Source organism: Chaetodon auriga, chromosome 3 (genome assembly GCF_051107435.1).
Source record: "Chaetodon auriga isolate fChaAug3 chromosome 3, fChaAug3.hap1, whole genome shotgun sequence".
Taxonomy (NCBI): Eukaryota; Metazoa; Chordata; class Actinopteri; order Chaetodontiformes; family Chaetodontidae; genus Chaetodon; species Chaetodon auriga.
Genome location: NC_135076.1, coordinates 9,403,467 through 9,417,342, shown reverse-complemented (window position 1 = coordinate 9,417,342; position 13,876 = coordinate 9,403,467). Strand labels below are relative to the sequence as shown.

Below are 13,876 nucleotides of genomic sequence, written 5' to 3'. Positions count from 1 at the left end.
AACAGTCTCAGCATTGTCTCAAGATCCACATAGTAGCTCCCTGGGGCATGGACCCACGTGTCGCAGTTATCATCAGAAGATAGTTTGCTGTTGTTCGTGTAAAGCTCATCAGTGAATGTCGAGTTTTTTATTCATTCAGTGCTTCAGGCTAATTTTAATCTTGAGATTTAATGGCCACTCAGTACTGCACAGTAATTTAGGTATAACAAACAAGTGTATCCCATACACACCTCCACTAAGGCTAAAACACCTCCACTGATTTTATGGAAAATAAAAAAGGAGTTAAATTAATTTCGCCTTTATGCTCGTGTCTGTTTTTTGCACAAAGCCTCAGGTCTGAATGATGGTCAGTGGCATTCTGTGCAGCTGAATGCCAGACAAGATCATCTGAGCATCACGGTGGACAAAGACGAAGGAGCCACCGCTCACACCAGCATCCCCCTTCCTCTAACTGCAGATAGTCAACTCTTCTTCGGTGGTAATGACAGAATACATGTATCATGTATATTGTCTGTTGTGTGTGTGTGTGTGTGTGTGTGTGTGTGTGTGTGTGTGCGTGTGTATAGGTGTGCATCTTTAACTAAAAGCCTTCAAGTGTTTTATATTGCAGCTCAAGTATTTTGCTGTGAAAGATGAGAAAACTGCTGACATGGATATTTAAGGACTGGTTAAAATTCATGGAGGTACTCCAGGTAATAATTATCATCTCCAGATCTCCTTTGGAGGTTTAGTGCCACCCAGAGAGGGATGAAGTCATAAAGCTGCTTAGTCTCTCCCTCTCTGCTCCCTCCTCCTCCTTCCTCTCTCTTTCTTTGATGTTTTCGTTCTTCAAGAGGTCTTTCTCCTCAACTTTTCTCTCTTCTTCTCGCCTTTCCCCTTCTTGCTTTTTGCTCTTCCCTCCTCGATGCATCCCACTCTCTCGAGTCACCTTCCCTTTTCATTTTTTCTCAAGCTCTCTTGTCTTTCATTTTCCCCTCTCTAGAGTCTGCAGTGCTTGTATATGTTATATATATATGTTCGTGCATCCAGTCAAACTCTTGCATACTCACACACAAATAAAGGCTGTAGATACGTACAAGTGTCACCTGTGAGACAACAGAACACGGTAAAAACATGAAAACAAAAAAGAAATAAATAAATAAAACAAATACAGTGAAGTTAACCCAAATATTGATAATCCTATGATCCTAGTGATGATACTGGAAGGGAAACGTTACTGATGCAACTCCAGTGCTATGACTTACTGTAATGACACAACTTTTCAAAAACTTCCTCCATGTTTAGCTGCCGAAAGGAAAACACCTCCAACAAAAATCTTCTTTTGAGCTCCTAAAATTCAAAGTGACAATAAACAGTGACTCATCTTTCCTCCCTCCTCTGCTGGGAGGTGTCGAGCTGTGCGCCTGATGGGCTGCCTGTAATTAGAGCGACGCAGAGCCTGGAGCAGGAACGCTGTATTTGGCCACAAGATGCCACCATCCAGGATCAACCTCGAGCATGAATGACTGATGGATAAGACTCGGAGTTTGTTCGCAAGTATTCCCGAAGAATGGCTTAATGTGACAGCTACCATGCACCAAGATAATGAAGGAGAACAAAAACGCTTATGAACTTAAAACTTGCTAAAGAATGGATTGTGCAGCGATCGTGGAATATTAATCCTCTTGCCCACACTGAATCTTAAATGCAACACTGCTGAGGGGAACAGGAGCAAGGAAAGTTTTCCCTCTGCAGGGGACTAGACAGCAGCTTGGTGCAGTCTTCAGAGAGGAAATCACTCCACAACACTGAATGGTGATCTCTTTTAACAGGACAAGCTGAGAGTAGATTGTTAAGATAATGCTGTGAATTAAACAGTGTTACAGTGTCTGTTGCCCTGATTCATCCTGTCTCACAAGTGCGTCAGATGGCTATGAAACAAATGAACCCAAATGCACAAACCAGGGAAATCAGGGGTGACAATTGGAGACGGGAAGGGGAGCCATTGTAGAGATCCAGGGACTGGAGCTTGATTGGGGCAGAGCGAGGCTGACGAGATTCAGGTCCTGAGAGGTTCCAGGGGAACTGGATGTATTTGGGATCTGAGACAGGCTGGCACAGCAGCAGACTTAGAAAGGCAAGGGAGTGGAGGCAGGGTTGGAGTCAGGAGCAGCAGGATTATGAAGACGTGGAGAACAAAGTTAGTCACGGGAATGGAGAACACAACTGAAGCAAATCACAAAGAGCAGAACACACAGCTGGTAGACGAGACTACGATGTGGCAGGGTGGAGACGGCAGAGCTGAGTAGATGCAGAGGTCTTGATTACAGTGATGAGGTGCAGCTGGCACACCTGCAGACAATCACACAGACCCTGTTGACACCTGGCATTAACGTGCATCTTGGGTAATCCAATCACACGTGGACAGCGCTAAATACAAGTGCAGACGACCACTGAGATGCATTGGGATCCAATCACATAAACCACTTACAGAGGTGATCTGAGACACATGTGACCACACAGCTTTTGTAGTGCAGTGATCACTCAAGACACATGTTAATGCCCGGTGTCAACACGGTCACACACTCAAGGGAGACGAGGTTACTGCAGTTCAGATGATACCCCAGGGTCAGACGTAACAGAGTGTGGTCTGAGAGGAAAAACGTTCAGCGTTCTTCACAGTCAGGAAGGATTTCACACTGGGATTTAAAAATAAATCACATCAGTTCTGACACCCATTTACATGAGTTTTAACCTGCCGCAGTATATCACAGTGAAGCTTAAACCTGACATTAAAACTGACATCCGGATCTTCCAAGCAGAAACGATGAAGTTAGACATACACGGACGCTGTCAACCTTCACCACCTGATAAATCTGTTATTACGAATAGCCCACCAACCTGCCAGAGCTTCAGCTCACTCCACCATACGGACGTATTGAACAATAATGCACATTATATTCATTAAAAGACACTGCTAATTTTAGCATTTAGATTACAGCTAAATGGCCCCAGTCTTAGTTTTTTATTATTTTGTATTTAACATGTGCTCACTCTTTTATTATGACAGCAGTACTCCTCTTACATCCCAGTGTGAAACGATATTTGTTTTCAAAGTACTGAGTGCTCTGCTGTAGCTGTTCTTTTCGGTCTTGGTTTCTTAATACATGTAGGATACATTTCTCTTACATATATATTAGTTTAACATACTGGCTTATATTCATAAAACATGAAAGTCGATGTCTCAGTTAATCGTGCCTGTTGTGTGAGCTGGGTCTACGTTGTATCCATGTGTCCTTCCATCAATCATCAAAACATAATTAACATAAGTTATGGAGACACAGTTTAAACAGAATTAGTTTAAATGAATTCAATCCCATGTTTATTGATGATCCCACTATGAAAACAGCATTAAATACAAAGCTGTAGCTCAGCCATTGATCGAGTGCCATGTGTTTCCCCCCTCAGGTTGTCCAGTTCAGGACAGCAACCAGCAGTGCAGGAACCCCTTCGAAGTGTTTCAGGGTTGTTTGCGTCTGTTGACTCTGGATAACCAACCTGTTGATCTGATCAAGGTGCAGCAAAGGCTGCTGGGAAACTACAGCCACTTGCAGATTGATATGTGCGGCATCATCGACAGGTCAGTGTCATTTTCCTCACTGCTGTTTAACCCACACACACCCCTCAATGTCTGAATGTGAAGCCATGCAGGCGAACATTCAAATTGTATTCCTCTGACATGGTTTCTCCTTTTACCTTCTTGAAAATTTTATTTCATTAGTTGCTGTCCTCTTTGAAGTCAGTTGAGAACCCACTTACAGATCGAGGCAGGGGGCTGTAGATGCCCACACGTTCCAATTGTTGACTAAATAAGGCTAAATAACTAGACTTGGCAAATATGGGAATAATGATCTAAAGGATAAGTCTGGTGACATTCTATATTTTTGTTCCTATCTGCAAATCCCATGAGAAAAACAAACAAAAGCAACAATTAATTGATCCACGAAGAAACACTGACTGTGTATCCAAAGCCTGCTTATCCCTCTGAGCCAAAAGCGATTGAAAATCTATCAGTGAGCCACACTTTCATCATTTGCTTTCATGTTCCAAAGTTACAATAAAAGTGGTCTCTCTAGTTTATTTTCAGTTAATCACACATACATTGTCCTGCAGCTGAAAACACTTGCTAGCATACCAGATCCTCACCTAAAAATAGTCTCCAACAAATACACTTTGTAGTTCTACTTTTTAAAAACTGAAAGTATGTATATTCCCGAAACATTTGCATTTCCAATAGTAACAAATGGGTTTGAGGTGTTTGGCTGTTTGGAGACACAACAACACAAGGGAGCAATCAAGGCAGACATACTAAATAGCCACCAGAACAAAACTAGGACAGAGTATATCCCCCCCCCCCCCCAGACAGATGAAATCAATAAAGGACATGACACTGATTGGCTGGGTGAGTGGCTGTCAGTGTGGACAGAAGCTGGTACCTTGGACTGCTTCCTTTTCCTCTGCTGCTGGCTGCCTGCAGGATCAGGACATTGGAGAGCGCTGCAGCTTGCAGTCTCGACCCTCATTTCAGCACTTTTTCCAATTGCAGGCATATTTGTATCTTTTAAAACCCATTCATGTCACAGAGGTGTGTACGTGTGCTCCGTAATGGGTGTGTTGTGTGATTTTTGCAGTTCTTCTTTTCACACTTCTCATCACAGGGCACTCAGCACTCAAATAGACAGGTAGACAGAAATATAATACGCATTCACTTTTAAAGTGGTGAGGTGAATGAAAGGTGAATACCAAATATTGCTTTTAATGGGCGTCCCCTTATGTTATGATTAAAGGGATGTCAAAATACAGCATCTGACATCGTGCTGTCAAACTTTTTACTCAAGGGAAAGTTCTTATAACCCACCCTCTTCCCTCCACACACAGTTATGTAAGTTTCCAAATCCAAACCATCTCTCTGTTTGTCACTTGTTTATAAGATAAAATGAAAAAGACCATGTTGAGAAATTCCTCCCTGAGGCACAACAGAAATCAGGGATTGAAAAGGGAGCACCAGTATCCATTTATTAATCCAAAACTCCAATTTGTGGCCTCTGGACACACCAGCTACAATTAACTGCATTACTTAGGAGAGACTGAGAGATGTTCTGACGCGGCATACAGCAGAGGGCCCTTTCCTGTAACGACGAAACCAGCTGAGGTTGCGTTGGACTATGAAGTATGGAGATAACGTTAGCTCAGGCTGCACGAGACTACATAAAAAGGAACGTGAAAAAACAGTTTCCCACATCCAATCTACCATCCAAATGAGGCTTAACGTGCACACAGTTGCTCTTGGCTGTCCCTCAGTATTGAATACTCCAGCGTCTGGGTTTGCAAGAGCTGCTACTAGCTAAGTGAGCTGTAGAGGTCCAAGGTTCAGTTTTGGAAAATACAAAAATTATTGGAGAATTTGACCTCAGATGGGTTTCAGATGTTGTTTGACGATCCAACCAGCGCTTTCCTTGAAGCATGCTAACAACTTTCGGACACACTTGCTCTCTAATGCTGCAGTCTCTGAACTTAATACTCCCTCTGACCAACCTCTCTCCTCACTGTATGAGTCTATGTTTTGAAATGAGATAGATTAAACTGTCAGAAGGCAGCAATTCAGACCTCTTTGCTTCTGTCCCTTTCCTGGCAACTTAACAATACAGCTGATCAAAACACACACACATCCACAAATAAAAAGAAACACAGGTCACCAAGAGGTCCCCCCTTCTTGGTGCGTCTGACTGTCTCTGTATCTGTCAGCCAGTGACTTTATGACATGTCTGTTGCTCACACAGACATCTTACCCTTTACACTTCTGTGTAATTCCCAAACTCACTCCTGTGTGTGTGTGTGTGTGTGTGTGTGTGTGTGTGTGTGTGTGTGTGTGTGTGTGTGACCAGCTGCGGAGCAGACTGAAAGGATAAAATTACATACCTTTCCTCTTTCTCTCTCTCTCCCATGCTGTTCAGCAGACTGCAGTTATTTGAAGTCTTTGTAGGATATCCCAGTCTACCTGTCGAGTAACACTGTGCAGATTGGGGGGGAGGCGCTATGCTGTGTTGGTTTAGCCAGAGGCAGTAATGGAAACCGGGGAGATTGGATGCAAGCCCTGTGATCCAAGCTATGTTATAGGACACTGTCACACTGCACTAGAAAGTTTTAGATAAGCTAAGAAGTCTCTTTGCTCAGTTAATCCAGTTGTCCTGTGATCTAAGCTTTGGTGCAGTATGCTGTCATGTTGCATGTAAGTCAAGCTGGGAGCCCTCCAGAGATTTATGAAGGAGAACTTTTAGCCCTGAACATATTTATTGTAGATTTAGTGATGCAGAAAACAGTGTAGTTCACCGTTTGACCCAGAGTCTGAATCTCTCTGCTCCTGTTTGAGGCTGCATGTGGCAGGACGCTGCAGACAGAGCGCAGGATGTTGAGACAATGACACCGACGCTGCTGGAAAAAGTTGCCCACTGTGGCTGCAGATGGCTCTTGCCAAGAAAAGTTGAATTTTCCCAACTCTTGCCAAGTCCAGTGGGAGTAGGGACAAAGTGATTCTTGAAAAAATGGGTGCATGCACAGGCATTTATCTAGCTACTCTTCTTGTCTGCTCTTACAATGAAGATAAAGTATTTTGTCCAGGCATTCATTCTGGAGGCTGCGTGGGAGAAGAACTAGCTTGATGCTAAATTGTGTTTTTTTTATGTGCTTGGTCTCCAATTAATTTCCAGATGAAATTGGGTGTAATAGTTTCATCACAATGTTGATAAGTAGTCATCCTCAAATGAAAATGAATGTTGAAGATATTTAAATAACCATGTTTTATATGTTTTTTTTTTTTTTTTTTTTTTTTTCCAGTTTTAATCAGGGTGGACCAGTAGGACTGTGCATCCAGAATAATCTATGAATGAACAATTTGTTACTTTCAGATCTATTTGTATTTGCATTCTTGCAGAGAGTTAGATGAGAAGAGACCATTTTCATGTCTGTATGATGAACATGAAGCTACAGCAGTTAGTTTAACACCCCACCTGATGTTTTCACTTTTTCAATTTTTGTATGGACAGAATCTTTTCCATTGTGTCCTGTCCTCACTGAGCTAAGCTAACCGGCTGCTGAGTGTAGCTTCACTTTACTGCAGGGTCATGAGAGAAAGTCAGAAAGCAGATAAATGTATTTTTCAAAACCTCAAACTATTTCTTTAAAAAGCCATTAGCTATGTGTTCAGACTTAGCTTTGAAATGAACCATTGTAACAATCAACTTATGAAATCCTGTTAGTATTCTGGACTGATACTGGAACAGGAGAAAAGAAGTCACTGACTGGGACAGGACAGGATATTATATGGGTATTGGACAGGGAGTGGAAGAAATATAATGATTGGTTATAACATGAACCAAGTTTCCCTTGTATTGCCTTCTAATGATCACACTTCTTCTTTGTTAAAGTCACTTTTATGGTAAGAAAACTGATCATCCATTGATTGACTGCCATGATCTCAACCCCTATCATTATTTAACCCAAGTTTTAACACAGTTTCTCTTTCGGTCTGTCTCCAGCTCCAGACCCTGACATCATTTCCTCGCATTCACTGTCCTCACTGTGGCTCTCTTCAGCCACCCTTGCCTCCATCACGCTCTGCCCGCTGTCTCACCTCTTCTTCACACCATCACCGCTGCTCTCTCCTTCCGTCCTGCACCACCCAGGCTTCCTAAGTCCTAAATCCTCTGACGGCACCTCCTTTCTTTCATCCTTTTGGAGACCTAGCTTTGCTGGAGGAAGATTTTGTGTCAGTGTGTGTATGCTCTCTTGTATTTATACCTTTGTGAGGGCTATTGTGAGTTTTAGACCTTGAGAGCGAGGACATTTTGCTGAAGGATGGGGTAATGGTTGGGGATAGAAATGTTGTTATGATGGTGAATGTTAGGCTTAAGGCAAGGAAATGCACGGTGTCAAGGTACCCATACGTGTAGAAGCACAAACATATATATGTGTGTGTTTGTGATTGTGTGTGTTGGCAATCTCGTTTTTGAGGAGAATGTTGTTGTTGAACTAGTTTTCACTCCTGAGAGGCAACAAATATATAATTCAATTTCACTTCATTTCAAACAGAGCTTTTCATTTGTAAATATTTCTATTTTAAATTCATGATTCTTGAGTACTGCAGTACTTGTTTTTTTCCTTTTCTTTTCGATTACCTTATTGCTATGCACCAACCACCAAGGCAAATTCATTGTATGTGTATTTGGCAGTAAACCTGAGAGTAGCCTATGCAGCATGGACCAGTGTTTCTGACTCACCCAATTATATTATTTTATTCACTTTGCACTCCATCTCTGCTGGAACTGTACATTCATGTGCAAGCCTATGCATTGAAAAAACATTCTCCTTATTGGGTGTTACCGTTTATATCAGAATCACTGTTGATGCTGTACATTTTACCGACGTAGCTGCAAATACAAATTAGCTTATTAGTACTCAACTACAGTCAATTTCATTGCAATTGGTCCCAGCTAAATATACAATTTATTAAACAGCTTTGTCACTAACTTCCTAATTTTATAGGTTGCCAACAGCAAATGACCTTCCCTCACCTCCAATGGCACCACTTCAAACACTACAAATACATTTTCATCCTATGTGAATCTCTATGAGCATCATCCACTGCGCTAGCTGGATGGATTGCTTGTAACAGAACAGAACGGATTAAGAGGTTTCTCCACTATTCAAAGGACGAACTAGCCAGTTAGCATGATCAGTCAGAGTCACAGATGAGGAAACTCAAAACTTGAGACAGAAACAACGAAGCATCATTGTATAGGACATGTTGATAAACAGTACAGCAGCTGCCAAGATGGTGCCTGAACAAAAGAAAAAAATATATAAATTACTAAAGGACAGGATGTTATTTATTCTGCTTTTACGTTGTGTCTGTGTAACTGACAAAAGAGCTTGGAAGTGTGGAGATTGGAAACTGTTAAGAAAAATGTGTCCTTTGTGTATCTGAGCAGATGGGAAATTAAGGAAAGAAAGATGCTTCCATAACTTGAAAAAGATGGTGTTTGTCGTGTGGCCCAAAAACATGAAAATAAATTATAAAATGTGACTTTGTTCTTTGAGAGATGGTCTTGGTGGGAGTTCAAAAGGTTTGTCTCTGGCTTATGTACTGTTAGTTAACAGGACTAACAAAGATATGTTTCAAACCAGCTACTTCTACACCTGTGCCCCACTTGACATGAAAAGAAAGATTTGGGAAATTTCCTTTGAAAAGATTGAAACTTTGTTTGTTGTTTTCAGCCTGCTCTCATTCAAGTCCCTCCTACACACCTGCTCACCAGAACAGTCAGGTGTGCTGGAGGCCTGTTGTTCCTTTTCATATCAACATCCTTGAAAAATTTTTTAAGAGAAACTATAACTTTTGACAGACACTCTCTCTCTCTCTCTCTCTCTCTCTCTCTCTCTCTCTCTCTCTCTCTCTCTCTCCCTCCCTGTTTCTGTGTCTCTGTCTGTCTTGCAGGTGCTCTCCCAGTCACTGTGAACATGGAGGCAGATGCACGCAGTCATGGAGCACCTTCCACTGTAACTGCTCCAACAGCGGCTACAGAGGAGCCACCTGCCACAGCTGTAAGCAACCAGCAAATGGGCATCTGCAGGTCTTTAAAATGCTATAAGTCTGAAATATGATGATGAAAATAGACGTGATTAAAGTGTTGAAATGTGGTCAGTAATTTTTAATGGCCTTTCTGTCAGCTTTAAGGACAGGGTCTTGTCAAATTGAAGTCCTTTTTAATTAAAGCTGCATGAATTGATTTCTTTTCCTCTTTTTTTGTGGATGTGCACATTTGTGGATGTGGAACACGCCGTAAATACAGTACTGACATTGACAGAGTTTTATCAACTGTGAGTTGTTGAATGTGTTAGCAGTTAACAGTATTACGTATTTAGCAGACATAAAGTCTTCCATTCATTTTAAGTCGTGTTTCCATCTACAGAGTCACTGTAACACCATTTAATGAATTGCTTCTCAAACACTCAAATGTAAATAGCAGCGATGTCTTCTTGATTCTTCCTATGTGGAGAGTTATGTTGCAGTATATGCTAGAAGTTAATAGATAAGGAACTGCATAAAGAATTTCAAGCTCTACACCTAGTGGCTTTAAATCCACCATGCTCTCCTTTATTTTGAGCTTTATTTAATTATGTGTAGAAAAATTCAAAACTGGTAGAAAGTACATTAAATTTGAAAACTAAGCTGTAACTTTAAACCCAACACATAATTGAAAAATGATGGAGAATTCATACAAAGAGCTTGCATCTCTGACGAGACAGTAGAGTTATGAATAAACTGGAGAAATCTGACTGACTGTTAGCATACAGTACGAGCTGACAGTCGTGACACATTCATTTCATGAGCTACTGCTATGCTTTTCTTCAAATACAGTACAGCTGAGGACATATTTAACTTCAATGAAATTACTGTTTTGGTGATCAAAATGACAGGTTTCAAGTTTTTTCTTTGTCTTAAATAGCTGAAACAGCAAAACACAATAATATACAGAGAACCAGAGTCATCACCTTTCTCTAAATTGTTACTCAGTGCAACATTTGATATTCAGCTGGATATGAAATGTTGGAGAAGCATTAAAGAAAATGTGAATGAGGCCTTCGATTAACAGAGAATAGGATTAATGCAGTATTCTAGACATGTTCTCATTGCATCTGCTTTCATAACAGTGCGACCCCATATCCCTTAACACTTAATTTCCTTTTGTTTTTTTTTGTTTTTTTCTACTCCATTGTTTCAGAACTTTAATTAGCCGTGTTCAATCGGGAATAGACTTAACAGATTGGTGGTACTTTATTATGCTGAGTAAGTTAGACTTCCATTTAATTTAAAGTCTTAAAGAGTCTTATTTTTGGCTGTCTGACACATGCAGATGGCCCGCTATCACTGGTCTTCTTATTTTATTTGTTCATTTTAAATGTGTGCATATTTTTATGATGTATGAGTCCAACTCTATCCCACTTTGTAAAATTATGTGACAAGCTGCTTTTCACTCAAGCCTCATTGGGCATAATGAGGTAAAGGTTCAGCCTGAAATCAAACACCCATCAGTCCAACTGTATCACATTGTCACAGACAATGAACCATTTCAACAATGAGAACAATATCTGCTCTTTACAGTAAAGCAAATGTAGAATGAAGTGATTTCTGATATTTGGGAGTCTAAACACTATACTGTTTGAAAAACATGGACGTGATCTCTCATTTTTCTCAATTCTCAGAAAAAAACTATTTATTCTACAGAACAACTGATTTAAAGAAAGGCACCAGGTGGTTTGCAGACGGGTGTCTTCAGTGAAGCATAATTCCAGTTTAAGAGTTTGCTGTAGCAGCTCTTTGAGGGTGCACTCAGCAAAAAACTGAAGTCAGCATGCTAATATGCTCACAATTACAATGCAGATATGCTGCTGTTTGTAATATTATAATACTTCTAATGACTGTTCACCATAGTACTTAAGCATATTAGCATGCTAGCATTTACTAATTAGCACAAAACACAAAGGTATGGGATCACCAATGTCATCAGGTGACAGTTCATGTCCCTAGGACCAGTCTGTGATGCCAGGACTCAGCACCCCTGGGTCCCGGCCTTTGACTATGTCCTGGCTTGCAAAGCATCCAACCTCAATGCCTGTCCCTGTAAGTGGTGGGCACCTTAAGGTGGCAGTTCTCTCAGGAGAACATGTTCACGAGTGATAGTAAAATAGAGTCTGAGATGGACAGGCAGATTGGTGCAGTGTAAGCAGTGATGTGGGCATTGTGTCAGACTGCTGTGGAGAAGGCGAAGCTTTTGATTTACCAGTTGATCTACGTTCCATCACTCACCTATGGTCATGAGCTGTCGTAAGTGACTGAAAGAATGACACTGCGAATATGAAGGGCAGAAATCAGTTTTCTCACTTCGGTAATTGGGCTCAGCCTTCAAGAAAGGATGAGGAGCTGAGACATCCACAGGGAGCTTGAGTAGAGCTGCTGCTCCTTTGCGTCAAAAAGAGTCAACTGAGGTGGTTCAGGCATCAGATCAGGATGCCTGCTGGGTGCCTTGCTTTGAAGGCTTTCTGGGCACATTCAACCCAGAGGAGACCCCGGGGTAGAACCAGAACTTGCTGGAGTGATTATATATGCCATCTGTCCTGGAAAGGCCTTAGGATCTTTCAGGAGGAGCTGGAAAACAATGCAGGAGAGAGGGACATTTAGAATACCTCACTTAGCCTACTGCCACCACAACCTGACCCTGGATCAGCAGAAGGAGACAGATGGATGGATGGAAAGTCAGTAGGATTCATCCTCTGAAGACCACAAATATCTGTAGAAAATTTCATGGCAATCCGTCCAATAGTTGTTAAATATAATGTATAATTTGGGAGAAAGAACCATGAAGGTAATTACTGAATGTGATTGATAAAATATCAAATACTTTTTAAGAATGTAGGCTGTTATATTTAGTCCTGACAGCAAACATAATGTAACATATGAAACAGTTTTGTTCTAATCAGTTCTAAATATTGCTATATGAGTCAGAACATTTGAACTAGAACAAAAGCCCCCCCCACCCCACCCCACCCCACCCCGCATTATCAGAAAGACAATAGAAATGGAAAGGAGAGTAGGGTGGAGAGATGAAACCAAAAAAAGAAACGAGGACTGGAAGAAGTCATACAGAGAGAAATATAAAGAGAGCGTGAGGATAGGAGCAAGAGGAAGGTACACAGCACAAGAAATGAAGGCAGAAAGCATGTCAGAAAAAGAGAGTGAGTCCTGAGGCAGACTGTTCTTTCTACATAAATGGATTTCAACTTAGAGACTGCCTACAGTGTTTTAGGTGAGTCAAATTAGAAATTAAGGAGATTCTGGCTTTGATTATACTGCCAAGCATTGATTGAATCTTTCTACGCTCTGGTGGTGTGATCAGCTCTGGGCTGGATCAGGGCCAGTTCACCCCCCCAAACACACACACACACACACACACACACACACACACACACACACACCCCTCACCTCTGTGTTTGATTGTTCTATTTGGGTCAAAACCTTTCTCGAGCTGTATCAAGGGACTGTCTAGGTTAAAGTGTTCGACTGATATGAGAAAAAGAAAAAGAATGGTGTGTGTTCAGTGTGAGGGAAACTTTCTTCCACTTTTCATAGACTGACTCGTGTGGCTTCTTTTCCTGAACTACATTGTAAGGAGTGTGTGTTAGTCTGTATGTGTGTATGCTCATGTATTGCTCATTCTTGGGTTAAGGTTAGGGTAAGGGTTAGGGTTAGGCAAGCAGTGGTTAGGGTAAGTCTCTAGGACATGAATCTAAGTCAATGTAATGTCTGTAGACACACTGTGATGTGTGTGTGTGTGTGTGTGTGTGTGTGTGTGTGTGTGTGTGTGTGTGTGTGCTTGCGTGTGTGTTCTACAGAGCAAACATTATGTAACCGGGTAGCTTTATGTAATTTGTTTTCAACTATTTTAGTTCCATATTTACCATTTTTATTGTTACATAACAGTTTTTAATTGATTGGTGCCTTTTTTTAAATTGTTAATCTCATTCACTGCTTTTTTCCCCTACATTTCTTTAAAATACAGCACCAATGCTAACAGGGTGAGGGATGTGCTTTCCTCTTGCACACTAGTTTTGACATGAATGGGTCTGATTCAGATTGCAATCATCAATTTCAGTTCATATCAAAACCTAGTTGTGATTAGGAGACATTTACAATCAAGTACAGGGCATATTATTATTTTGGGGATACTGTATGGTTCAGACAAATATGAATATTGTCTATCTTGTGATGAATGCTCACTGA

General features: G+C 41.1%; 1 protein-coding gene across 1 annotated transcript in view; it reads left to right on the top strand.

The window, feature by feature from the left end:
* The window catches only part of LOC143316108 (contactin-associated protein-like 4), a 116,738-nt gene that overhangs the window by 56,303 nt on the left and 46,559 nt on the right, over nucleotides 1-13,876 (top strand). Inside the window, exons 9-11 of the mRNA XM_076723819.1 lie at nucleotides 329-478; nucleotides 3,448-3,619; nucleotides 9,533-9,639. Of these exons, the coding sequence (XP_076579934.1) occupies nucleotides 329-478; nucleotides 3,448-3,619; nucleotides 9,533-9,639 (429 nt within the window). The remainder of the gene's footprint in view (nucleotides 1-328; nucleotides 479-3,447; nucleotides 3,620-9,532; nucleotides 9,640-13,876) is intronic.